The sequence below is a fragment of the Cladophialophora bantiana genome (assembly GCF_000835475.1).
Source record: "Cladophialophora bantiana CBS 173.52 unplaced genomic scaffold supercont1.15, whole genome shotgun sequence".
Classification (NCBI taxonomy): Eukaryota; Fungi; Ascomycota; class Eurotiomycetes; order Chaetothyriales; family Herpotrichiellaceae; genus Cladophialophora; species Cladophialophora bantiana.
Window position 1 is genome coordinate 716,221 of NW_015971589.1, and position 25,305 is coordinate 741,525.

Below are 25,305 nucleotides of genomic sequence, written 5' to 3' on the forward strand. Positions count from 1 at the left end.
AGTCCGTATCATGTTCGTCCCACTTGCGGCTTGAATCGATGTCCTTCACCTGCAATCTGGCCTCGGGAATAGTTTCCTGGTGAAAATGACAGAGATCCTCGTCCTTTACCCAACCAAGGGGGCATGGCTATATCTCACCACCGTCTGATCAAGCCACAATCGGAACAAATCCAACTAGCAAATCTCAGGTGAACCCCATCCCTCGGCGCTGTCACTACCCAGTACCTTGACTCGCAGCCAGTTGAGACACTCCAAACAAATCATCATCATCGTACAACCCAAACCCATCAAGCCCCGCGTCCCAACTCCAATCCATGTTCCAGTCTCCATTGCGCTCTGCCCCATTGACCCCTGCACCATTAGGCCCCTGGACCGTTCGGAGGGAGTCCATTGGCTGTGATAGTGGTGGAGGATTGTCTAGTGGTTGTCTGATTTCCTCACCTGTTTTGCAGGGATTTGGATACGCTAATGGGCCGGTGTATGAGTGAGACGGAATAGGGTAGGTAGGATTGTCGCTGAGTGCCGGATGGGAGGTGAAGAGGATGCTTGTCGAGCGCGGCTTGTTGCTCCCGCCTGCGTTTGATTGCCCATTCACGCTATCCCCATGCAGATTTCCACCGCCTATTTCAATGCTCATTTGTTGGACCCGCTCTGGGGTCTGGTCTTGTTCAAGCCCCAAATATCGTACCAAACTCCTCATAATCCTCAAGGGCTTCCTCAGGCCCAAATTTGCTGGAGTCGTTTCTTTTAACGCTTCATAGCAGTCCCTAATCTCCTCCATATTCCTAGTTGGATTCCCATCCCTTTGGGCATCCTGCATGAACACCATGACTGCGTTAAGTATGCAATAAGACAGGCGGATGGGAGCTCGACCTAGGGTGAAGGCGCGACGGTAGGAAGTGACGAGCGAGCGAATGGAGAGGGCTGCTGAGTAGCAGTCGAGCCGCGCGGCAGTGAAGAAGTCCGCTGGGGATTGAGGCGTCGGCGGCGGCGGCGCTCTTGTTGAATTAGGTACAGAAAAGATGGATGGACCGCCGGAGGAAGAGGCGACAGTGATTGTAGTAGGGTACAAATGGCCCCCAGGGAAGAACGGCCTCAGTAGTAGAATCCTCAGCGCATAATAGGTAGTGTGCATAGTGAGTTGGTGCGGTGGAGCGGGATGATCTTCTTCCACCGCGAGATGCGGCGGCAGCTTCCTTTCCCATCTCTCCAATGCCTCCCCAATACGCTTCAACGCTCTCACCCTCTCCTCTTCAGACATTTTAAGAGAGGAGACCGCATATATCGAACTTATGAGCATCTCCGCTATCTCCGCGAGGTCGATAACTGCCTTGAACGTGCTGATCGCATACGTTGGTCGCGGGACGTACTCTGCGAGGAGCTTTGACGTCGCGCTGGAGGCATGGAGCGGATCGATATATGGTTTCCAGGGCTCGGTTTCTTCGTAGGTGTCAAAAAACCACTTGCTGACTTCACTCTCGGAGACCTGTAAACAGCACGGCCGTCCCAAATAAAGGCTCTGGACTTTATCGTTCACGTACGCCGTCCAGAACACTCGCTTGCGAATTTCGTTATCTAGTGCTGTTAATTGGCTGTTGTTGCCGGTGGTGCTGCGTGATGACTTCTCCAAGTGGCAGCCGAGATCAAGCACCATACGGTACGCGATCCCGCAGTATACCCATCCTTGTGAAGTCTTCCCAATTGATACCAGAGCGGTTCCCATGAGGATCAATCCACAAATGGAGGGTACACTTGGCGTCTCGATTCCCTCGTCTTGTAAACACTCTCTGAATCTATCAAGAAATTGTGCAGCTACAGTCTGCGGATCATCTTTGTCCCTCCGCAATGCAATACTGCGTTCGCTGTAAGTGGCAGAGGCGAAATATATGGCGTTAAGGAGAAGCTTATTGATGTAGGGGCCATTGTTGGCAAGGCTGTCCATCACCGCTGGGCGGTAAGTGATAAGGTAGGAGAGATGAGGGCGGTTCCAGTGCAGGTCGAAGAGGTGGATTGCCATCTCGGGATCGAGGCCGTCGAAGTCGAAGCGCCGTTCGTACAGATGGGCCACCTCACAATGCCTCTGCAGCGCAGCGTGGGCGACAAGTTGGGTGACGATGGATTGAAGTTCAGGCGAGAGTTGATCGTTATCACAATCTCCAGATGTCAGCCCAGGTTCGCTGCCGGCACCGGTAAGGTGCGAGCGAGAGAAGCGATCTTGAGAAGAGGAGTGCCGGTGATACGGGCCGAAGCCAAAGAAGTTTGAATGCTCAGGAAGGGTACCATCGCCGTGATTAGAGAGTTCGTGCATAGCAGACGAGGGTCCGTGGAATATAGGACTGTCCTCAGCTTCTGCCTCTTCTTCTTGGTGGTAGCCTTGGTCCTTGTCTTCGCGAATGGTAGGCGTGTTGTGGTGATTCCACCTAGCTTCAATGGATCTGTAGCGTAGTGTGGATGCATGGCCCTCATCACGGGGATGCACATGTTGTATTGCTGGGGGAAGAGCATTGGTCTCAGAGAAAGCGGTTATTCTGCTGCTTGGTCCTGGTTGTGGAGGGTGAAGTGGTAGAGACACGGCTTCTCCTGTTGCTTCGAGACGCGAAGACTCACCGCTTATCATCCTCTCCGCCGCATTTTCTGCGCGAAATAACCCCGTCGCTGCCAATTCCGTATTCCTGGAGATTGGATCCTCTACCGGGCTCTCGCCAATCTCATTGCCGTTTGCATCCCTGTTCTTATCCCCACTACTATTGTGAACCATCTGCTGCTGCCCCAGCAAACTCCTAATCTCCTCGAGGCTTTTACTCTCCTTCACTCTCTCAACCAGCAACCTCAGTAAATTGATTTCTTCTTCTTTGCCTTGGATCTGCGCTTTGGTCGGCCGGATAAATTGCCGCCTGTCCTCCAGGTAGTGGCATGGCTGGTTGTATTGCGCACAGAAGCCACATTGAGGCCGCTTGCCGTTGCATTTTGCCTTTGAACAATACGTTAGCTGAATCGCTCCGTGATTGCGACCCCAGGATGAAGGATCCCAGATGCAAATCGACTCAGGGAATTGTGCAGATCAATCATCTGGGATGGGAATCACAGTTGCGAAATATCTGAAACACTGCACGGACCTTTCGCATCCGACATGCCTGGCACGCCTTCCGGACAGCTCTCCGGGGCACAGTTACAGGTGTTGGAGACGCTTCACCGGCCGTCATATCTTCAAATACTGACTACTGGTCCCGTATGCCTTTCATAGGCTCTACTTTTCTGGTTGATGTTGCAGTATGGCGGTACATGCAACTCCACGCTCTTGGAAGCCCGGAGCAGCGACGACGATGCGGAAGTGGGAAATCGGAGAAGTCACTAGCTGGGTTTGCCGGCTATGCCACCCGCTTTGCCGCCGGCCACGTACGAAGAGATGCGAAGATCGACAGGGCATTGAATCCACTTCCGAGGCATATACGACAGCAGTAACACGAACTTACAGCCAATCAAGACATTCCGATGATATCTGTCGCCTGCTAAGCATTATACTAGGACAGATGGTGAAGACACATATTGCTTAATCTGAGGATTGGTCTTGGAAAGACTGGATCTTGTTGAGGCTCTTGGCAGGTCGCGCTCAGCCTCGTATCCGGAAGCCCTGTAACCCCTTTACACCTACAGCCTCGCTGGCAGTGCGGTCCAACATGAGATACCCCCGTCCACCACCACCTCACTCCCCGTCACGTACTTGGCTTCCGAACTCGCCAGATAAATAACCGCATGTGCCACATCCCAGGCATCTCCCATCCGCCCCATAGGCACCTGCGAGTCTCGCCTTCTCGTCAATTCCTCCGCCGTCACACCTTCCGGCAAATGCTTCAGCAATCTGCTCTGCACGAGTGGCGTGTTCATCAACCCTGGCACCACCGTGTTGACTCTTATGTTTTTGGACGCGTAGGCAATGGCCGTAGACTTGCTGAACTGGATGATGGCCGCCTTGGAGGAGGCGTAGGCAATATGGTCAGTGCCCAAATGTCGTGTACCCGCAATGGACGAGAGATTCACGATGGCACCGCCAGGGAAATCTTGCTTCAGCATTGTCCTGATCACGGCCTTGCAGCACAGGAACACGCTCTTGACGTTGACGGCCATCTGTCTGTCCCATACGTCCTCGGGCATATTTTCCGCCGTCCCCGGTGCGGAGAGACCGACATTGTTGACCAGCACGTCTATCCTCCCGTATTTCTCCACGCACTTCCCCACCTCTCTGTCCACATCCGCTGCCGAGGTGACGTCGCACTGCGAGACGGTTATGTGGTCTGCGATCTGTGGACTCTCAGAGAGAATGTATGAGCGTGTGTCCTCCGCAGCGGAGAGATTTAAATCCACGCCATAGATCGTGCCCCCTTGCCGCGCGAACAATATGGCGCTTGCTCTACCGTTGCCAATGCCGCAGCCGCTGGAGCCGACACCGGTAATGAAGATGACCTTGTTATCGAAACGCAACATTTTGTTGTTACGCAGAAATAACAGGATCATGCCTTGTGGTCGTAGGTCACGAGGACATTATATGCGTGCGAGGGATGGGTAACTGCACTTGCCATCCCTAGGTAACTTTTAGTACTTTTGGCACCCCGCAACGCCAAACATGCTGACGGAGACCAGAGTCACGGTTCGCTGTTAGCGCGCAAATGATGCATTGGGCCTAAATCAGTCACCCGCGAGACGTTTCTGGTTGACCAGGCAGCTGAGCTCTCCAGGGGCTGGCCATTTTATACCCGGTCGGTCCTAGGTATGATCATCGTCCAACTCGTTCAGAACTGGCTGCTGCGTCTGCCTGTTGAACCGGTAGTGTTTTTCGGTTTTCCTTGCCCCCCTTCTCGCTCTTCTGCGCCTACGTCTTCGATTGGAGTAGAAGGACAACCCACCCACCAATAGCATGAATCCTACGGTAGCCCCTTCTCCGATGCTTGCTATCGCACCTTTGGAGGGGGAAGCTGAAGGTGATGACGAAAGTGCCTTGACAAAAAAAGCACCATCTATTTTACCAGCCACATTTAGTTGTTCCGATGGCGAGCGATCGATGTATTCAGAGCTTTAGATGTGGCCATTGCCAACAATCCGATTCATCGCAGGGGACCCTTGAATTCTAGATTTTCCCATTCGACCAGCCAAGAGAGACGAGACAAGAAGGATTGAGGTTCTAGATAGCACGATCTCCGTCACTCACCCGCTGAAACACCCTGTAAGTTCAAGGAGCCGTTGATAAACTCTAGATTGGGAGCTGATAACGATTTAAACTTCTCGCTCTGTATAGAGAATGACCCCTCCACCTAGGAAGTATGGACAATTCGGAGTGACTATCCAATGCAATCCATCCCCCTCCTATGGTGAGAAAAGGGAAGCTGATGCTGACAGCATCAGGGACGTTTTGAATCGAAATAATGCGGAAACCCTCCCATGAGAGGTTATTATACACCTGGGCAATTGTTACGGTAATCCGCAGGTTGACTTTCCTCAGGTTGGGACAGTTGTCCAAGTTCACTCCTCCTAGATTGCCGGTGAATTCAGTAGTGCATGTTAATCCAGTCCCTGTAATCCCATGGCCGCGTCAAATCGACTGGGTATGAGTAGTTGGTCAAATTCGGGACTCGGAAAATTCGCATCCAATTTGAGGCTGTGTGGAGCAACGATGGGTCAACCAAGCTCAGCTTCGAGGTGTCTACAATGTATATATTACCGTTGATAGACTCGAGATTTGGAACTGATATGCTAAAGCAACGGGCCAGGGTACATTCCAAGGCTAAGCCCCCAATCTCCCGAAGAGTTCGACTGTGAAGAGAGGATATTCGAGTGCCAGAAAAATTGCTGTAGGCGTCCCACGGCACCAGGCTACCCGTGATCGTGGCAAGGCCATCAAATTTGATGTCTCCAGAAGAATCTGTGCCGATGAACACATCTCCCCAAAGCGTAGGACATGAACCAGGTAATGCTGTCCCATCGGCAGCATCATTGCATGGTCAGTGACGCAGGGTTTCTAGAGCTTTCACAACCTGAAAAATTCCTCCGTCGGCGCGAGAGCTTTGTAATCCAAGAATGGACCTGACCTCACTCTCACACAAAAAGGATAGAAAAGATCCCAGATAGAGCTACCACATACTGGTGAACAACGTCAACTCACCCTAAGGTAGCTAGTTTGGGGTTTCAAATCCTCACATAAAGTGTTTGCACAGAATTCGAGCCTTAGCTAAGCCTTTGGGCCTCCCACCAGGGCGCCATAGCTTTATACTGAGGGACGATTCAATCAAATGACGCGCAGAGGTTGTTGCAAAAACGGGCTGGAAAAGGACTCGCATTAATTAGACATGGAGCCTGTGCAATCCCCAACGGGCTGAACTATTCAGGTCCTCAATCAGTCGATTCGGGCAGCCTAGACAATGACTTTCCCGTCTTGCGATTGCTATAGGCTAGTGCATGTGGTTTTCCCTATGCTTTCTTACATAGCAAATTACTACCTGATCTGTTCTTTTACAGCCGGTTGCCGAAATTATTGACGCTGCAGGGCCGTGGGAACAATAGGGTATGCCAAATTTAGTACATTTGATGAGGCTGCGTCTTATTCGCAAGGCCAGGTAGGTATGATGGGGAGTTGCCCTTTAACGGGCCGGTCCAGGACCGGTCTTGTGCGCCTACGTCATTCATTGCGTTGGAAGTTTTATTCCGAGCACGTAATAGTATCTTTGACATTCTCGCCGTCCCCGTCCGTTCTCGTCAATGTCCCAGGGCTAGACAACTATTCTATCACCACTCCATTTAATAATTCCAAACATCCCCTTGGCGTGTCACGCTTGCTAGCCAGCTATGTCTCAAACACGGCTTGACGTGGTGAAATCCATGTACGATGAGCGCAGCGAACAGTACGACGAGAGCGACGTGCACGTGAGACAAGCGCAGGACTACATCGCCTGGGCCGACTTGAAGGCCGGAGAGAACCTCCTCGACCTGGCCTGCGGGACGGGCCTCGTCGCAATAAGCGCAAAGCACGTGGTGGGGAAATCAGGGCGTGTCGTCGGCGCCGACATCAGCGAGGGCATGCTGAACGTCGCGAGACGCAAAGCCCAAGCCGCCGGGCTGGAAATTGCGTTTCTCAATCACGACGTCTCGGATCTCAGTGGTCTTGGCATTGTGCCCAAAGACCACTCGGATAGGTTGTTGTTCGATGTGATAACCTGCGCGTCGGCGCTGATATTGCTCCCGGACCCTCTCCAGGCTGTCAAAAATTGGAACTCAGTGCTGAGACCTGGTGGCCGGTTGATCACGGACGTGCAGACCAAAGACGCAAACGTCATCATGAATGTCTTTTCAGCGATCGCATCTGAAGTCGGCGAGACGGTGCCCTGGCACTCGCATCTGTGGCTGTCACAGCAAGCTCTGGCAACTTTGATAGTTGGCGCAGGGTTCCACGTCGAGAGGATCTTTGAGACTGACACTTATGCGAGGACGCACTATCATCTCGATATGGCATCGGAACTCTTCGACAAAGCTGTCAACAATGCTATGTTCAAGGACTTTGGCCGCGCCAAGATTCGTGAGAAAGCGAAGGAATTGTTTGTCCAGAAGTTTGCAGAGATTGCTGGGCCCAAAGGTACAATTGATGAAGAGACAAAATATTGGGTCATCGTGGCCACTAGACCAGGATGACAAGAAAAACAAAGCGAGAATCTTGACCAAGTTTGTGCATGATAATAGTAATTGACTAAATCATCTTTGGAAAGAACAACGGAAACCCGCTAAACAACAATGATACCTCTACAAGTTCACGCCTTATGACATATCCATTCGTACAGTCCGTCATACCCTGTGCTTACAATTTGGAGAGGCTTTTGCTTCTCTTGGTCTCGGTCGAACTAGAAAAATCGATAAGTGCGTCCCCTGGTTGGGGGGTCGTTTACGATCGTTTCTGCAATGAAGAGAACGGCATGTCAGAAATGTTTTAAGGCACACCCAAGAATTTCGAACATCGGCTAGGCATAGATGAAAGAAGAGAAGAAATGGAAGAGACCAGTTTACTGGAGGGAGAAGGAAAGGTCAAAAACACACTTTGACCCGCCACTTGGCGCTTCATCATCTTGCCATACCTTGTTCCGCGACCGGTTTCCGCTTGAACAACTTCTTCAAACTTCCGGGTTTTTCTTCCGCATAACGCTCGTGCCCTGTCACTGGCGCCGCTCCCACCTCCGGCTCAGTGGCGGGGATGGGCTCATGGTATCTAGCTGGAGGTTGGAATTCATGGGCTTCATGTGCTGGCCAGCTCCCAGGGATACCTTCCATTTCAGCGCGACCTTTTTCTAGGATTTGTTCGTTCTCGGCGTTGATGCGAGCCGCTTTTTCGGGATTTTTAGATGGAAAGCGACGGTCGATTTTTGAGTTAAAGGTGCCTCGGAGAGTCTCCCCGACACCCTATGAACGCAAGAGTCAGCCCAATGATTCCAAAGTACCTCAATTTAATCGAGTAAAGACTCACATGCAGTCCCTTGGCTGCTGCACGCAGATCGTTAATCGTGCTTTGATTGTGTCGCATTGGCTGATGAGCTGTTTTGAGTGAGGAACGAGTGGGATAGCTGAAATTATGACTCGACGGACTAGCGGGTGGTGTCCCACTATTGCGTCTTACAAAAGGAGGATCAACGGGGCTCACAGGACCATTGTCCACAGGGTATCCATCCCGGGAGAAGTCACCAGATCTCCTCATTGCACTTTTGGCGGGTATTGGAGGAGAGTCAGCCGCAATCAATCCTCCACTGGCCACCACAGGTGGCCTTCCTTGTTGGGCCGTACTAGTAGAGGTCATGGTTCGCTGATTAGAGGGCTCCGTGGTTGTGGATCCTGCGGGCATTTCTAGCAGTTGTGGTTGCTGACCTGGACCAGATTGCACTTCGCGTTTGGCGTCCTTTTGGACGTCCTGGTGTTTCTTCCCACCTCTCGTAGTTGTGGTAGTTGTGGTGGTTGTCTGGTATATCGTTAGCATTTGAGAACCGAGCATAGAAGACCCGGGCATTGGCGACAAGGTGCTCAAGTTTGGTGCAGAGCAGAGCCTCGTGGAAACTTACGGTCGTTGTCACTACGGTAACCACTTCTCCCGTGTCCTCGTCGAATACCTCCCCAGTCGAAGGCTTCAACGCGAGGTTCCTGTCCTGGTCGATGTTGGCTATCTCGCTATCCTTCTCCGCGGATATTATTTCATTTTGGTATCTCTCTCTTTCGGGAGTGGTTCGTCCCTGAGCACCATCTGCACTATTGGCACCGCTTGACGCATATGCTGAATCAGGTCCGAGGTATGGCTGTGGTTCCGGAGTCTTCTCTCTCTTCCCGAGCAGGCGGCTGATCCGCTGATGTTTCTTCTCCTTTTCGTAGGTAGGCGAGGCTGAATTGGTAAAGGCCGAGTGGGACATTTTCTTGGAAAATACGGGGGTTGGGTGTGTGAAGTATCGAAGACTGTAAAACCTGCCGGGGGAGACGACATAGAAGAAGGCGCAGCTCAGCAGCTCGCGGGAGCAGTATTTCAGGGTTCTGGTCTCCTTCCAGGTATGGGCACGCCAGCCCAGTTGATCGTGCAAAATGATGTCATTCTTCAAGCCATGATCGGCGTATTGATCGAAAAACGCCACGATTGCTGTACAGCCACAAACCGCGGGATAGACGAGGAGAGAAGAAATGAGCTCGCTTAAAAGGGACGGCCAATCAAACGCCTTCGGAAATCGCCCGCTGTTGACATAATGCTATGGGTCCGCTCTATGTCTGATAACCGATCCCATGCCTCCTCTTCGACGGAGGTTCGTATACGCGACGTCCAGTTCCAGCTCGATGTCGCACCTGATTTTCAGTTCACAAATGTACGGCCACGTACACTTCTCCCCTCGAGCACTCCATTTCTGCAACTTAGCCGGTGTAGGAGTGTCAAATGTGCTAAGGAGATCCCACAGCCCGAGTTGCGGCGTGATGGACAATTTGGACCAGGAGGCGAGAGTGGGCACGACTTCGTCCATTAACACTCGCTGGAGGAATGTCGGAAGCATACCGAAGTGATTCATGACCTGCAGCCAATGCAGCAACTCGTCCAGGATGAAGCGAACCAGGATGCCGAGAGGTTGGTGGCGGTCGGCAAAGTTCTGCAGTTGAATAAAGGGAGCTATATATGGTCTCGACTGAGACACAATGAAGTGATTGACGTTGAACAGTTCGCCTATACGTGTCAATGGGGCTTCTGGGTGAACGGAGGCCTGTCGGTGCAGATTGCAGCCTTTCTCTGAGAAATCGGCGGCAAAATATAGGGTAATGTCACCCGTAGCGCTCTTGCACAGTAATTGGACAGGGGCATACATGGCTTTGGAAGTCGCTATAGACGCCACCACGGCGGACCGAACCAGGACGTGGGGTGCCGTCAGGTAATTGAGGAGTTGCGGAGTTCCGGCCACCTCAGACATGGCGATGGTTATGTTTAGGATCCTTCCGGTCTTTGCGTAGGCCTCTTCAAACGTGATATCCCCAAGATTGTCTTTGGTACATTCGTGGAGAACATCGATATCGAACACATGGTGTGAGGTACGGTAGCGCTGGTACCGTCGTTTGATGGTTGCAAAGAAGGAGGAGTTGAACCAAGATTTGAGTCCATTTGTAGCGCGACTTTCTTGAGACCGAAGAAAAGCATCTAGGTTGATGTTGGTAGCCTCAAGGACACCCATCAGGTCTTCGTCCTTCGTCACACATATGTGCGCAGCAATCAGAGCTCCTGACGATGTCCCTGTGATTATCCGAGGAAGCAGACGCTGCAGATGAAGTGCTTTGACCACTCCGAGATGGCACATACTGATCATAGCGCCTCCCTGAAGCACCAGGCTTGTACGGCCAAGGGCAGTCCGCATATCAATGATGGCTTGTCTTTTTTCCTGGGCTGAGACGACAGGAGCAGCCCCATTGCTAATAGCATTGCGATCCGCAATATAAGTGATACAGTGTCGTACTTCCATAATATAGTCGTGGATGAGTCGTTTCGTCTGTATCTTTGATTTTCGGTACAAGGCAGGCGATAGGATGCGACACATGTTACGGGAACTGTGGGCTCTCAGCTGACCACAAAGGCCTCTCTCATCTCCCATCCGTCGGGATCGTTCAAGATCTCGCTTCAGAGTTCGGAGGACCTGCCAGTCGTAACTCGCGTGACGGTCCACAGTAACCCACTCATCGACTCCATGAATTGCATCGTACTCGAACTGCCCTGTGTACCATGCCTCATAGGTGACTGGTGTCGTGTCGCCGTCGAAGTGTGGCTTGGTCCACGGCTCGACGAAGACTAGGAGAAATAGGTACCTGAGGATGCTCCATACGGTGGTGAAGATGCTAGAAGGGACATCCATCCTTGCAGACCATGGCAGACACGAGTTGCCATGAAGTCGCGACAGTCTCCTCCACCAACAGGATCAATGCTCTCTCGTAGACAATATGACGAGATTGAGGAAGGTGAAAAGGTCAGACGACAGGTTCGACAGACCCGGGTCACGCTGCTTTTGGTTCCGGGCTTCACGGCGGCAGGAGACACGCCTGCTGCTAGCGCCTTGGCAGTATAGCCTCTAAAGTGGCGCCAACTTGCCATCTCCGTGTTGTCCGCGTCTTCACCATTCAACACGACAATATCCGTGTCTTTCGAGGTCTCCCCTCTGTGCATCCCTCGAGGACCGGGACGAATCTGTCTCCAATCGCATGTGAAAGCGACAGAAACGAGGCTTGACCAAGCCATTAGATATCAGCCGTTCGGTGGAACTGGATGCTGCCGATATCGGCCTCACAAATCAATACCCCAATATTGTCATGAAGATATAACAAGGTCGCATCCTCATATCCTGTTGTTGGAACATCGATTATTTCATATAATAGCCGCAACTATACAGCTAAGTGCATCTGAGATCTGGCATCACCTCAGCGAAGTGCTCTTCAAGACCGTCTTTGCACGCAATGGCAAAAGAGCAAGCTGTCTATTCCCACGGTCATCACAGATCAGTGGTCGAAGACCATGCACGTCGAACGGCCCAAGACTCGGCTGCTTTTCTTCTCCCCCATATCAAACCTAACCACAGCATTCTCGACGTCGGCTGTGGTCCCGGTACAATCACTGCAGATCTAGCGGCCCTTGTGCCGGAGGGCAAGGTCATCGGTGGCGACGCTGTCGAGTCTGTCCTCGAGCAAGCGTCCCAGTTTGCTTCCTCAAGGGGACTGACGAATATCACATTCCAAAAGATCGACGCCAATGACTTACCGTTTCCGGACAACTCTTTTGACATTGTGTTTTGTCACCAAGTCCTGCAACACGTGAAAGATCCCGTTGCCATATTGAAGGAGATGCGAAGGGTCGCCAAACCTGGCGGTATTGTGGCCGCTCGAGAAGCGGACTACAAGTCATTCGCTTGGTACCCAGAGACCCCTGAAATAGCTAGGTGGGCGGAACTCTATCAGAGAGTCGCGAGGACGAATGGAGGCGAACCAAACGCAGGGCGTTATTGTCACGTGTGGGCAAGACAAGCTGGCTTCTTGCCGGGTGAAATCACTGCCACGTGGGACTGCTGGAGATACGCCGGGCAACGAGTGACTCAGTTCTCTCAAAGTTGGGCTGGGAGGATCCTGCAACCGGGATTCTTGGGGACGGCTGTCAGAGAAGGCTTTGCGACGGAGAATGAGATCAAGAACATCTCTGAAGGCTGGAAGAGATGGGCTACGGATCAGGATGCTTTCTTTGCCATTCCTAGCGGACAGATCTCGTGTTGTAAGACATAGCGAGGGGGGTGCAGTGCTATGCAAAATGAGGAAGTGCATTCAAAGCTGGCGATTCCATTCCTGTCCAGGCTCTCCACAAAGGAATCTACACTGTCTTCGTGAGGACATTGGATTGTGATCGATTTTGGAACGCCTCGGCCCCGTCTCTTTCCAAGTAAAGAGGGACCCAACTCCGGCGTCGGCAAATATCCGACCACATTGGCTCACGTCAGAAGTCCGAGCACAGAATGAGGAGAAGCTGATCACACATCCCCACATCAACCAAATGTCGCCGTCACCTCCAGGCAGTAGAGGCTGCTAACATCACAATGCACACGACAGGTCAAACACCAATTCCAATCCCAGATGGCTCCCGACAAACTGGTTGGTCGGTCTGGCGGCCTTATATAACTCGACATTACCTGTCTGCCATATTGCCATGAGGCATCCACCCTTCCTCCGAGAATCACCTCCAAAAATACCCAACTCGACCGGAAGGAGTATACATAAACCAACGCTACGAAATGGCAACTGCTTCGACGATCAGTCTCTCCGCCAACGTCCCGGCCATCATCCGTGTCGCGGTCCTAGACCAAGAAGCCTCCGACAAGGCCAGCGCTCTCCTGAACCACAACCACTCTGCGCACGATATCCTCTTCGACGAAATCGGCCGCCACAACCATATCGTCCACCACACACTTGCTGCATTTGTGCTGGGCGCCGACGCAGACACGCTACAGAAGCAATATGAACAGAACGCATCTTACCAGCGCCCACCCCGGCCAGCGGATGAGAACATCATCAGGTCACTGAGGGAGCGTGACCCCACGACGTTTCTGACCCACATGGCCAAACCAGAGAACTACTCGACCTTCCTGGCTTTCTTCACGCGCCGGTTCGCTTCAGCGTCGATTCCCGAAGTGCTAAACAAGTACGTCTTCTCCGACGACAACGAGCTGGCCAAGACCATCTTCAGCCGCCTCTTTGCGGGATACTACCACCCGTTCATCCATCTGGGTTACGGCGTGGAATTCAACCAGCCAGCCATCGTGGCGGAGGCGCTGGCCCAGGCCTGCGTGCATTCCACCTACATGGACGCCTTCTTCGAGCTCGCCGCCGCGGAAGCCGCGAAACCCTTGGTAGAGCCGGACACGATGGTAAACCTGCTGTCCAAGATCCGCACCGACGCCAAGGTCTCCACCGCAGCGCACTGGGATGACACGCAGAAAGTCCGCGACGGGGTCCTCGCGCGTGCCAAGGACGAAATGATCGCCTACGTAGCGCAGTGGCGTGTCTCTCCACCTTATTCGACCCAGCGCCTCGACGAAGCCGCAGCGGAGGTCATCAACGCGGCCGCTTACTTCACGGGCGCGGCGCAGAGGCCGCCTAGGGTAGTCAAGATGGACTTCTTCTACATGCACGCCGTGACGTCGAGCGTTTTCCTCAGCGTTTTCCTCGCGCAGGACTGGATCACTTCGCACATGAAGGCAAAACTGGTCGAGTATAAGGGCCGGCTTGATCTAGCGTTGTACGCGTCGCGACGGTCGCCGAAGCTCCTGCTCGGTGAAATCACCAATTATCCCCCGACGCCAACGCCGCCCAATAACGACTCTACGAAATCGCTGCCCCTCCGCGAGTGGAACGACATGTTCACCGCGGCCAGCCAGTTCATGGATGACGGCCACACAGCGAAGTTCATCCGCGCGCTGGCGAACGGAGAGAGGGCGTGCGCTCCGTTCGAGAACAGCACCCCACCCTCACTCAACGACATGACCAATAATGAAAGCAACAACGCGTACACATTCAGCGGAGACAAGATCAACTACGGCCACCTCAACGGACAAGCGAACGGTGATCGAGAAAACCCCCAAGACGACGACGACGCGAGATGGAAGATGAAGGGAGACATGTGGCGGCGGCTGGCCATGATGGTGCTGGACAGCGTGCAGCCCGAGAAGGGCGAGAGGTGGGCGCGGAGTGTTGGCTTTGACGAGGCATGGAAGGATTACCCGTTCAGGAATCTGGAAGGACTGTGATGTCACGGTGAGAGTGACGCCTAGGGGGGATGTTGTGGTCGATCCCAGTTCAACAGGTTGGGGACAGGAGTAGGAAATGCATAGTACCATGTTCTTTGAATATACATCCGCTGTACCTGAAGTGCATTAAGCAATGGCCTCCAAGATATCAATCAGCACTCCGAAGATCTCATCCATCCCCTTCGCTGGTAAAGCAGGGTTTTCTTGCTGTCATTGTGGAAGCGTAAGGATCAAAGAAAGGAAGCGCCCCATTGCAGTAGGGGGAAGTTCCTCGTCCAACATTGCTAGCCATTCCTCAAATCGGTCTTGATGTCACAAACCGCTCGCCCCTGCGTCCGACTCCCGGCTCTTCCAGGGACACAAATTATTCCAGTTCAACGTCTGTATGACCTAATGGTAAGGCCCAACCTTGAGATCATACTTGACCAAATCGCCCGTAATTCCACCGGTCCGGATCATCGTCAAAGTCAGAGTCTTGTAAAGTTACTTCTGTTTCGGAGGACGCTTCTTCTGACGTTTCGGAGGACTTTCTAAGGTGGCAAATGATGCATTCATTCGGAGAGTCACATGGATGATTATCTGGATGGAGATGACGGCGGCCATGGTACAGGGTGCTGCTCTGCTCAGAGCCGTTGTTGTCCTTGGTCACCCAAACCAATTCGATCATGCTGTCATTCTCGTGCTGTGGTCCAAATCTATATTGCAAAGAGATTTGCTTGGCCGAAAGCAAATGCTGTCGCAAATTGTGTCTAATTCAACTATTGCAGAGGAGAAGTCCTTCCAAAACTTGGAAGCCCTTCCAAACTCTAATTGAGGGTTTCCACAGAGGAACAGCTGGAGGGCTAGTGTATAGGCGAGGTTGAAAAAAATCGTTCGGTCCACTTCGTGAGAAACAATAGTCTTCGCTTTGTACCTGTGAAACAAGAAGCGAAGAAAGCCGTTGAAAAACACTGCCACGTAGTCTGAGAAAACATGTGAATATTCGGGGCTGAGGATGGATTCGGCATGGAGTAGATAATAGTTGGATGTTGTTGATATGTGGAGATGGACGTCGAAATGATTCATAGTGACCTGGCTCTGGCGTCAAAGCTCACGGAAAACCTGTCGTCTGAAGATACCCAATTAACTAAGGAGAACTTCTTCAATGTTGGACGCAATCGAAAGTTAATGGGTCGAGAATATAGATCTAACAACGTTCTTCTCCATTCGGCGAGGCTTAGACAACCCGGGCAATTCGTAACTCCGTCCGAGTCACACTTCAGTCACGACAGGAGAAATTCGATGTCGATCTCGGCGACGTTCTGGTCAATTTCTTCTCGTGAGAACCAAATGGTGGTATACAGAGATTTATCGCTCTTTGTAGTCTCCATAAGCTTTGATATAAAAGACCAGGGTTCCCGGAATTGAGCTGCATAGTGATAAGAGCTGCAGATAGTTTCAAATCGTGCCGCAATTGCACCTCTGACGTGCTCTATCTTTGATAGTAGATCAGACGGTTGGTCTTTGGATCTTAGAAGGTTGATTATAGGGTATAGCTGAAGTTGAAGTCCAATCATAAAATGAGGAAAGAGTCGTCTTAAGCAGGCGACGATGTCCGGTGCTGTTCGGCCGACGAGTAGGTCGATGAGGCAGTCAGCGATTTTCAAGGCCGACACGGTGTTGACGAGTATATTGTGAATGACAGCTCCCCCCCCCACGTGGCAAAATTCTCCTCAAGCCTGTTGACCATAATGTGAGCAACCACACTGGAAATATGGGACAAGCTGAACATTTGCTGGAAAATGGGCAAGGGATCCACACATTCTGCAGATGAACCGAAGAAAGCAGCCGTTTCAGCAAAATATGCCAGCGATATGATTGCAAACATTTCTTCCAAGCCGTGGATCAGAGTGAGTTCGAGGTAATGAAAGTTGTCGATTGAACTACTATGCTTTTGGCCGCATAAGGGGAGATGTGGACCTAATGACCTAGATTCGAGGAAATCAGCCAGCCTGAAACGAATAGTGCAGACGTAGTCAAAGCCGAGAGTCCAGATTTTGGATCTTTCTAGGAACTTTCGGCAACTGTCGCACGGGCGAGTACCTGAACACTGGATTCTCCATCAGAATGTTCAAGGAGTTCCAAGAATCTTGGGGTCAACGTACGGGCAGCTTTTTCAATCGACACCGAAAGCATGCGCCCCCAGCAGCGTTGACGTCTTTGGTGTTTTGCTTCCGAGTTCGAGTCCATTTCCTTCGTTTGTTAATGTCCTGTGATCCATCAAATGCATAACAAGAAATATAAAAACCCCCTTCTAATTGCTCTGTGAAGAATCGTTTTCTCTTGGTTAGCAAAGTCTTGATAGCCTTTGATGATTCTAGGATTTGGACCACCTTGCTACTGATGTCTGGCTGCTTTGAAGCAGTTCTGGAAATTCAACCATATTGCTGATAAGACAGATTTGACTCTGTGAGGTTTTATATTTAGCCGGGCCCTGAATTTGAGCACTGTGATTTGAAAATATACTCGCTGGCTGTTCATTGGTGACTTGCAATGGGCTCTGAGGTGGAACACGAATCAAGGAGTGGTTGGAAGCCGCTTGATCTGCATTGGCGAACTCTAGCGGGGAATAATGGGGAATCGGTGAGACAAGTGCGTTCGGGAGAGCTGGGCTTCGTTTCTTATTGGCATTGGCAAAGAATTCCATATGTAACTGTCTGATACAGCAGTTTGGAAGTCCAAATAAGTCTCCGGGACAGCATCGAGGCCCCGAGATACCCCGGAGGAAGGCATAAGCTGTCCTACACGGGCCCGGCCTTGCATCACTAGCTCTTGCCGCCCTCTCCTGAGGTCATTCCTGAGGAGCATCAGGCTGAAAGCTTCGTCATCCTCATGAACATTGCATTCGCCAATGCCTCGATCGCGCAGACGCCGACGAATCAACAAGTCAATCCTTTCAATATCGATATCGAGGGAGCTTGGTGCGATCATCAAGGTTCTCGTTGGCTCCGAGCGTCATGAACAGATTATCAGATGGGACACGGTCGGGTGCATGGAGCAGGGACGGGTCTGGACTGGGGCCGGGATCTTGAGTGCTGATCGCTAGTAATTGAGACGGATAATTTAATGTAGGCGGCATCGAAATTAGGTCGTGTCCGAGCGACGGATCTGGGGCTGGTTGCACTGAATCCCATTCTTCAAAAGCGGGTAAGGCTGGCAAGTCAAAATCGCTAGGATCAAAATCGAGCTCCATTGTCCAAACGACAGAATCTGGGTGTCGTGGTCCAGTAAAAAGATGTCGAGGCGAGAGAGCAGAGATGTCTTCTCCTGAAGCCTGTCGGTGAGGCAGAAGAAGAGTGAGAAAGATGGGGAAGGGACGATCTAATAATAACAGACAATGGCAGTATGTTGTATAGCCAAGTGGACATGGCAGTCGATTGGACAAGGCTGTCCGAGGGCCCAAAGCAGTTAGTTGAGTTGTTCCGAAGGCCCAAAGAGGTTAGTCCCTTTGTTTTGAGACTCTATGCAGAATAGCTCAAGCTTGTCCTGTGTCCTTGATCGGGACATCGGAACCCATCTACAGGATTGCATATAGTTTGGAGCTCACGCATACCAGCGGAAAGGTGGAACAGGAGGGACGGGCCGAGCGGAAGTACAGGGACAAGCCGTCGAAAGACCGAAAGAAATGTTTGCAATGTTTGAAATGTATCTCAACTGTCCGTCCCAGAACATCACTTTCAGTAACACGGGTACACAACCCCCGACCAACACCTACATCACCAGTCCTCCAGCTCAATGGACTAGAGGCGATCTTCTCTCCTTCTTACAACTATTGGCAATGCTCCTCCTACCACCCATAAAATGGGCCGCCAGAGACCTTTATAATCGACGTAAGTAAACAGCTTGTCAAGCCTCTCTCCAAACACTAATGCATCCTGTCATCACTTTGGTTCGGATAATTACTATTCTCAGCGGTCAACCCTCGAATCCGACCTCTGCTTGAATCCTTCCCTGGCCTTTCTCTTCATTCATTGCTGTATGTCTTCAAGAATTCCACGGTTTCAACCTGTCCCGCTCTGCAAATATCACCACTGCTAATATACAAAAGGCTCTTCTGGCCACGCACCATGTCGAAGGACTTCGAACCGTCACGTATAGATGGCGTGGGACCGAAAAGGAGTCGCACAACTTCACGTTGCTGTAGTCACAAGCATCTGCACCCGGTCTTGCCAAGAAATGACTGGCTTGCTAGTTTTGTTGCTGTGTATTAGATTATAATGTACATTGCTCCTGCGTCCCGATCGAGCCCTCCCTTAACCAATTTTGTCGTCTCGCCGTGCAGTTAACGCAGCGTATTAACTTGGGCTTCCCAGAAGCCTTGCGGCAGTCTAGGAATGTTAATCTTTGGGAAGGAGATCCCACCACCAGTGCTAGACTCTCTCTTTGGAAGGCTTTTATTCGGCGAAGGTGTCGATGGCGGCGTCGTCGAATTCTGTCGACTACCAACGCTCATCCTCTTATTTTCGCGGATTTTGTCGAAGGTAGTCAGAGTCGCGTCTAAGCCTTGTTGGAGTTGGAGACGGGCGGCCTTTTCGTCGGGAGATTCGGATTCGGCCTCGTCGGTGCCGGGTGTTGAGCGCTGAGAGATATCCACCGGCGGTATAGCGGTAGGCTCCGGTGGGGTACCGGCTCCTTCACTGGGAGTATCGTTCTCTTTTCCATCTTGCCCATGTCCATCTAATTCTGCACCAATCTTCTCATCATCAACTGGGGTCTGTTTCGGCGTAGGGATGAACGCAGGAATCACACCACCCGCCATTCTAGCCCAGAACAAGCGCTCCCTCAACCGGACCAATTCTTCCCATGCGTCTTCTTCATCCTTCTTGTCACCAACCTTGACCACTCCCTCACGGACCATGCGCACATAGGCGACAAGGTCACCAACGCCACGCACCTTCTCCAGGCACAAGGTGCATATACACCATCTGGTAGCACCCTCCCCTTCGCGAACACGCATGGCATGGGTTCGAGGGTTTTCACCTTGCTTCCTGTTCTCCCCACACAGGGCACACGGCGTATATTTGCCGTACAGCTTGATGGATGCTTCGGGAATTGGTTCCACGATTAGAGTGGAGTCGCCCATTGCTGCGAGAATGCTGCGTCGATTCAACCACGAAAGAGATGGTGAGAGGTCAAGGCGCAGAGTAGGCTCAATGTCTTCAACTAGAATGCGCTTGAAGAAGCGCGTCTCTCTTAGCGGAACAGGTCCTTTGGCATCTGGATTGGGGCTAAACGATCCAGGAATATTCGGGGAATTGGCGAGTTTCGACGTGGCTGTTTGAGAGGTCTGTGACAGATTGGGTTGCGAGTTATTATTCAGTGAGCCAAGACCCATCACATTTAGCCCGCCGTAGGAGCCCGAGCCTGCTCTAGACGGGGCATGGGAAGGATTATGCGACCGAAAATGCGACGTTTGTACCAGATTCCTGAAATCCTCATACGCTGGGATATCTGTCCGGCAGAGTGGCTTGACCAGGTGTGTTAGAGTGGTAGAAGGACTGGGAGCGAGCTCGCCGTGCTCGAGTGTAACTGGGGACAGGTTCATTGCTTCAAGAAGGCGAGCTAGATCACTCCCTTCTCTCGTCACACCAGGGCTTGAGGGTGCTAGTGACACTCGGGGGGACTCAAGGTCCCTTCGATAGTCCGAAGCCGGGCCAATCTGCTGCATTAGTGTTTTTAGTTCCGCCAGTTGCTCAGTCTGGGAGGCTATTAAAGCTTCGCCGTCTTTGATCTGGTCGCGAAGCTGTTGATTCTTCTTCTCGATGGCGTCGCGGTCTCGGTTGGCCGAGGCAACCATCTTGTTTGCTTCATCGAACAACGAGGCTGTCAGCGTTTCCAGCTCCGTCTCTATTCCGCGCTTCTCTTGGAGGACTTGTGCTCTTTGCTTTTTCTCCTCCACCAGTTCAGCTGTAAGCTTATCTTTTTGTTCGTCGACTTTTTCCCTTGGAAGCAAGTCTCCTCGCGAAATCTTTTCTTCATATGCTTTAGCTTCAGCCTCCAACTTTGCGATGCGTGCTCTTGAGGCTTCCAACTCTTGTCTCGTCTGAGTGAGAGTATCGTCTAGGGTGGTTTGATGGTTGATTGCGCTGATCAGTTTGTCGCTTAGAGCGGCAACTTCGGCATTGACGTCGGGATGTTTTGAGGGCGCGGAGTTGGACCTAGAGAGGTCGGATGTGCTTGCGTTCCTCGGGTCTGCAATAGTCCGGAAGGAGATTTCTGGTGACGTCCCCTGGCGTCTCGGTGGCTCGGGAGGAGACGAGTCGACGGTCGCCATTGTTCGCAGATTAGAAGCGGACTGCGCTTTGGATAGGTTGTTTCGCGATGTGTTCATGGGCGGCCCCAGGGATAGTGAACGCGAATGGGTGGGGACGCCAGCTCCTAAGAAGGCGCCATGATGTACCCAAGCATTCATATTCCTACCACAGAAGTGAAATGAAAGGGCGACGTGTTTCAGGCAGCTGTTGTGGAATTCATGCTGGGTGCCGCTGGGTGCCGCTGGTTGCTTTGGAGCACAGCTTGCAGACAAGTAGGGCGTTTGGCGAGCGGACGCGACGAGTGAGTGGTGATGGAATGAGTGGAAAGAAGGTCACAACACCTGAGAAATACGTGTTACTGTGTGTATCGATCTGAAGGCGAGATCAGATGAATATGAGGTGATCGGGGAGGAGATCTGGGGATGCCCCGAGGACAATGTAGGAGCGAATTATGAACAGCCGAACGATGAGAAGGACGACTTCTCGTCATCTCGGTTAATGCCCGGTGAAGGAATAATAGAAGGATGGCTCGATGGGATGGTGCCGCGTCATAAGCGGAGGATTTGGGCACTCGGGCAGTCAAGGGTGCAGCTCGTGGTGGTGGCACCCACCTTGCACCCACGCGGTGCCCTGCGCCACTTGGACCAGTTAGCAGAGTTCGTTAAGGAGCATCCCACTGGCACCACTGGCACCCGCCCCGCCTGCGATTCCGTGCATTATCCTGCTGAAAGTCTCTTCCAATCTCACAAGAGTATCGCCTGTCCTCCCAACGATGGCGGACGACGACCTAGCACAGGTAGGCTGGTCGAGGGCGATATCCAGTCCAATTCACTCACTCACAAGCACAGATCAGGGCGGCACGTCTTGCGCAACTCAAGCAACAGCAAGGTAGAGGAGGGTCAAGCGACAATGGCGACAGTGAAGAGCAGAAAAGGTTCGGAAGAACATCATCTTCGTCAATAATGCAGCCAGAGGGTACTCATCAAACATTGCAGAAAACAAGAGTCGGAAGCCCGATCCCTCATGCTGTCCCAAATCCTAGAGCCAGAAGCTGCCGACCGACTGGGGAGAATACGCATGGTCAAAGAGTCACGCGCCACAGACGTCGAGAACAGGCTGATCATGCTCGCACGGTCGGGTCAACTACGACAGAAAGTCACCGAAGATCAACTGAAGGACATGCTCACCAGTCTTTCCGAGCATGAGAAGCAGACGGGCCATACCATGGAGAGCGTCAAGGTCGTTAGGAGAGGCGGATGGGACGATGATGACTTGGACGATCTGTTGAAAGAGGTGTGATTGGGGAAAGGGGAAAATAATCCCGACGCATTTGCATATGATACCCCACGACGAGCATTGTTTTTCATCCTTATTTATGGTCACGCCTCTGGTCGAAGAGGGGCAACAGACTGTGCCGCTGCCTCTTTGGCGGCTCTGGCGGCCTTTGCAGCTCTGCGCTCGTCTTTCAACTTTTTCCTGATTGCCCTCAGATCCGGCGGCTGCTCAATTCCTAGCCTCTGGCGCAGTTCACCAACGTCCGTCTCGAGTTCTTCCTCCCAGTATACGTTAATCACATCTTTGCTCTTCCATCCGTTCGAAAAGGCCCACGGCAGGAAGATCTGGAACATCCTCTGCCTCTCCAAGGGCTTCAGGCGGACAATTGCAGCTAGACTGAGTCCCGTCATGGGCAATCCGGTGTTTGCAAACTCAAACGCCTTCAATCCAAGCTCTCCCTCTGCCCACACCGGCAGACCAGTCACAGCATGGTAGAAATCATGACACTCCCGGTATCGCTGCATGACATATGCCTCTTCTTCATCGTCAATGTACCGTACAGCATCTCTGGTGTCGGGCGTGACGCCTTCCCTATCCAGCCAAGCTGCATATGTTCTTCCCACGCTGTTGTCAGGCAGCTGTCGTAGTTTCTCGAGAGACATGGTCTTGGAGGTAATGCGTGGGCGGTCTCGTAGTATTCTCCTCCCCGTCGGGTCTGACAGCATGCGATTCCGCAGCCATGAGATGAAGAAGGGCTGTGCCGTGGCTTCGCCCAATGCGGCGACCATGTCATGCCTGTAGGGGTCGATAAGTGAGGTGACTGCGCTGCCAATTGCTAGGCCTACGCGCTCAACGCCAGTGAGGGGGACATGACCAGGATAGTTTGGTGGAGGTCGATTGAGCACCGAAAATGGACGACTTGAGGATACATTGGCTCGAGCGCCGCCATCGGATTGGCCCTGGAGACATGCACAGTTGGCACAGATGGGCTGTGAGACGCGGAGTATGGAAGACAGCAGAGCAAGGTCTCGGTGTCTGCTCGGTCGGAGGAATTTCATCTTGTCTGACTGCCAGATGGAGCTCTTGGGCTTGCTGTACGAAGGGCCTCCGTATGAGCGTGTGAAGGAGCAACTTTTGTATCTCGGTTGATCATCGGGTGAACGCCCCCGAGCTCCATCACACGCCACTTTACGCCACCAACGCGCAGATCATGATGTCTACCTGATTGGCTGGGACGTAAGATGCCGTTTTATGACATCGATTTCAACGTCGCTGACAGTATCATTGTAGCTTGGGAAACCAAGACTCCAGGCTCTCGCTCACTCTGCTTAAATATCCAGCTGTCTGTTTAGGCTTGCAAGCGAGGTAAGGCACTGGATGATCAAGCAGCAGCAACAAAGCAGTCGGTAAGACAGGATTCAGGAAACCTCCTCAGAGCGAACTAAAGTCAAGAGCAAATGCGAGCAATCCTGGGTTGCTCCTGCTCCATTGGGTTGTAAAACGTGCTTTCCTGCTTCGTGAATTCCTTGCCATCAATATATGTCTTGTTGACTCTTTCCTCTTCGATTTCAACTCTCACCAAAACCACCTCACTACTCTACCGTTTTCGAATTCCACTCCGCTCGTCACATCTCCCATCTCAAAAGCCAGACTCTACACTCCCAGTCACTCAAAATGTCTGACCCAATCTTCAATTCAGAGACCATCTCCCGCATCACTGCCGCAGAGAAGAAGATCACCGGTGCCAAAAATGTCGTCAAGTGTGGTCCTACCGCACAGGCTCAATCTCATGTGGGTGAGACCATCAACTCCCAAACCCTACACGACATCACAGAGGGCGAGAAGAAAATCACTAGCGGTGAACGGATCAAAGGCAGCCCCACAGCTTCGGCCCAGAGCATCCTCGCTCATGAACGCAATGGAACCTCTGATTCTACCTCTGCCAACGCGTCAAACCCAACGGGGACGCTAGGCAGCAATGCCATCTCCAAGGTTACTGCTGCTGAGAAAGACATCACTCGTTCGGCCGACCCAGTACGAGGTGGTCCAACTGCCCAAGCTCAGAAGCACGCCAATGAACCCATCAACCATGACACTCTCCATGACATCACCGAAGGGGAGAAGAAGATCACCGGAGAACAACGCCCTGTCGCTGGTGGACCTACGGCTACTGCTCAGAGCGAGTTGGCGAAGAGTCGGTGTTGAGTGCTAAAGCCTCGTGGTTCAACACCTGTTGCGGCCTTGTACAGTCAGATGCACCTGTTGAACGCCAAGCAGAGGGAGGGAATGTAAGAGTACGATAAGGATCATGGCCAAACCTTCAGCCTGAGACGAAAAAACATCTCTGATACAATAAGAGGTCTAGCCCCGGCATGGACTTCATTACCATATCATTGCATAGTATGACATCGTATCATACTTTTGAGCGCAGAATTTTTGCCGAGAATGTACAATAGCACGAACATGGCATAACACATCCAAAGGGGAAGAAGTATACAGAACGACTCGACGACTCCCTTTTTTTTAACTCTCTGTTTTCTTTTTGTTCATTCTTTGGATTTCTATTCGAAGTCTAATCTCATGAATGGACCTCTACAATCTCTTTCCGCATCGAAGAAGACAGGGACCAATGCAACTCAAAACGTGTGTGCGTTTGCGACCCCTTCGATCGGAGCCTGAAGCCATTGAACTGTATTAGACACTCTCCGGACGATCAATCCTGCTTCTCCTTCCGCTTCAATGAGTGACTGACCACGGCTCAATGTCGACGGTAAGCTGACCGCCCGCTCTCTCCCCTCTGCTGCCATGCCATGCTATGTCTCGATATCTGAACGAATGTGAACCTCCGGCCTCCTGGCCTGCTCCCTTGGCTAGGTAGTGTAGAATATCATTTACCATACACCGTCGCCGACACGATTCGAATT

At 52.0% G+C, this 25,305-nt stretch overlaps 12 protein-coding genes across 12 annotated transcripts; 5 read left to right on the forward strand and 7 right to left on the reverse strand.

Annotated features, from left to right (window-relative positions):
- Positions 1-214: 214 nt before the first annotated feature.
- Z519_09415 (uncharacterized protein) lies at positions 215-2,758 on the reverse strand (the record flags this gene model as incomplete). Its single annotated transcript, XM_016767138.1, has 1 exon — positions 215-2,758. The coding sequence occupies one exon, from the start codon at positions 2,756-2,758 to the stop codon at positions 215-217; it is 2,544 nt and encodes an 847-aa protein (XP_016616654.1).
- An 890-nt stretch (positions 2,759-3,648) lies between these two features.
- Positions 3,649-4,482, reverse strand: Z519_09416 (uncharacterized protein; the record flags this gene model as incomplete). The annotated part of the gene is made up of 1 exon (XM_016767139.1): positions 3,649-4,482. One exon carries the CDS (start codon positions 4,480-4,482, stop codon positions 3,649-3,651), a length of 834 nt encoding a protein of 277 aa, XP_016616655.1.
- Positions 4,483-6,834: 2,352 nt separating this feature from the next.
- Positions 6,835-7,674, forward strand: Z519_09417 (uncharacterized protein; the record flags this gene model as incomplete). Its single annotated transcript, XM_016767140.1, has 1 exon — positions 6,835-7,674. The coding sequence occupies one exon, from the start codon at positions 6,835-6,837 to the stop codon at positions 7,672-7,674; it is 840 nt and encodes a 279-aa protein (XP_016616656.1).
- Positions 7,675-8,097: 423 nt separating this feature from the next.
- Z519_09418 (uncharacterized protein) lies at positions 8,098-9,425 on the reverse strand (the record flags this gene model as incomplete). The annotated part of the gene is made up of 3 exons (XM_016767141.1): positions 8,098-8,433; positions 8,498-8,983; positions 9,084-9,425. 3 exons carry the CDS (start codon positions 9,423-9,425, stop codon positions 8,098-8,100), a joined length of 1,164 nt encoding a protein of 387 aa, XP_016616657.1.
- Positions 9,426-9,752: 327 nt separating this feature from the next.
- Positions 9,753-11,387, reverse strand: Z519_09419 (uncharacterized protein; the record flags this gene model as incomplete). The annotated part of the gene is made up of 1 exon (XM_016767142.1): positions 9,753-11,387. One exon carries the CDS (start codon positions 11,385-11,387, stop codon positions 9,753-9,755), a length of 1,635 nt encoding a protein of 544 aa, XP_016616658.1.
- Positions 11,388-11,982: 595 nt separating this feature from the next.
- Positions 11,983-12,798, forward strand: Z519_09420 (uncharacterized protein; the record flags this gene model as incomplete). The annotated part of the gene is made up of 1 exon (XM_016767143.1): positions 11,983-12,798. The coding sequence occupies one exon, from the start codon at positions 11,983-11,985 to the stop codon at positions 12,796-12,798; it is 816 nt and encodes a 271-aa protein (XP_016616659.1).
- A 503-nt stretch (positions 12,799-13,301) lies between these two features.
- On the forward strand, positions 13,302-14,813 carry Z519_09421 (uncharacterized protein; the record flags this gene model as incomplete). Its single annotated transcript, XM_016767144.1, has 1 exon — positions 13,302-14,813. One exon carries the CDS (start codon positions 13,302-13,304, stop codon positions 14,811-14,813), a length of 1,512 nt encoding a protein of 503 aa, XP_016616660.1.
- A 2,935-nt stretch (positions 14,814-17,748) lies between these two features.
- Positions 17,749-18,045, reverse strand: Z519_09422 (uncharacterized protein; the record flags this gene model as incomplete). Its single annotated transcript, XM_016767145.1, has 1 exon — positions 17,749-18,045. One exon carries the CDS (start codon positions 18,043-18,045, stop codon positions 17,749-17,751), a length of 297 nt encoding a protein of 98 aa, XP_016616661.1.
- A 1,089-nt stretch (positions 18,046-19,134) lies between these two features.
- Positions 19,135-21,126, reverse strand: Z519_09423 (uncharacterized protein; the record flags this gene model as incomplete). Its single annotated transcript, XM_016767146.1, has 1 exon — positions 19,135-21,126. One exon carries the CDS (start codon positions 21,124-21,126, stop codon positions 19,135-19,137), a length of 1,992 nt encoding a protein of 663 aa, XP_016616662.1.
- A 752-nt stretch (positions 21,127-21,878) lies between these two features.
- Positions 21,879-22,405, forward strand: Z519_09424 (uncharacterized protein; the record flags this gene model as incomplete). Its single annotated transcript, XM_016767147.1, has 3 exons — positions 21,879-21,902; positions 21,955-22,040; positions 22,102-22,405. 3 exons carry the CDS (start codon positions 21,879-21,881, stop codon positions 22,403-22,405), a joined length of 414 nt encoding a protein of 137 aa, XP_016616663.1.
- An 80-nt stretch (positions 22,406-22,485) lies between these two features.
- On the reverse strand, positions 22,486-23,439 carry Z519_09425 (ubiquinone biosynthesis protein COQ4, mitochondrial; the record flags this gene model as incomplete). The annotated part of the gene is made up of 1 exon (XM_016767148.1): positions 22,486-23,439. The coding sequence occupies one exon, from the start codon at positions 23,437-23,439 to the stop codon at positions 22,486-22,488; it is 954 nt and encodes a 317-aa protein (XP_016616664.1).
- Positions 23,440-24,055: 616 nt separating this feature from the next.
- On the forward strand, positions 24,056-24,586 carry Z519_09426 (uncharacterized protein; the record flags this gene model as incomplete). Its single annotated transcript, XM_016767149.1, has 1 exon — positions 24,056-24,586. One exon carries the CDS (start codon positions 24,056-24,058, stop codon positions 24,584-24,586), a length of 531 nt encoding a protein of 176 aa, XP_016616665.1.
- Positions 24,587-25,305: the final 719 nt, after the last annotated feature.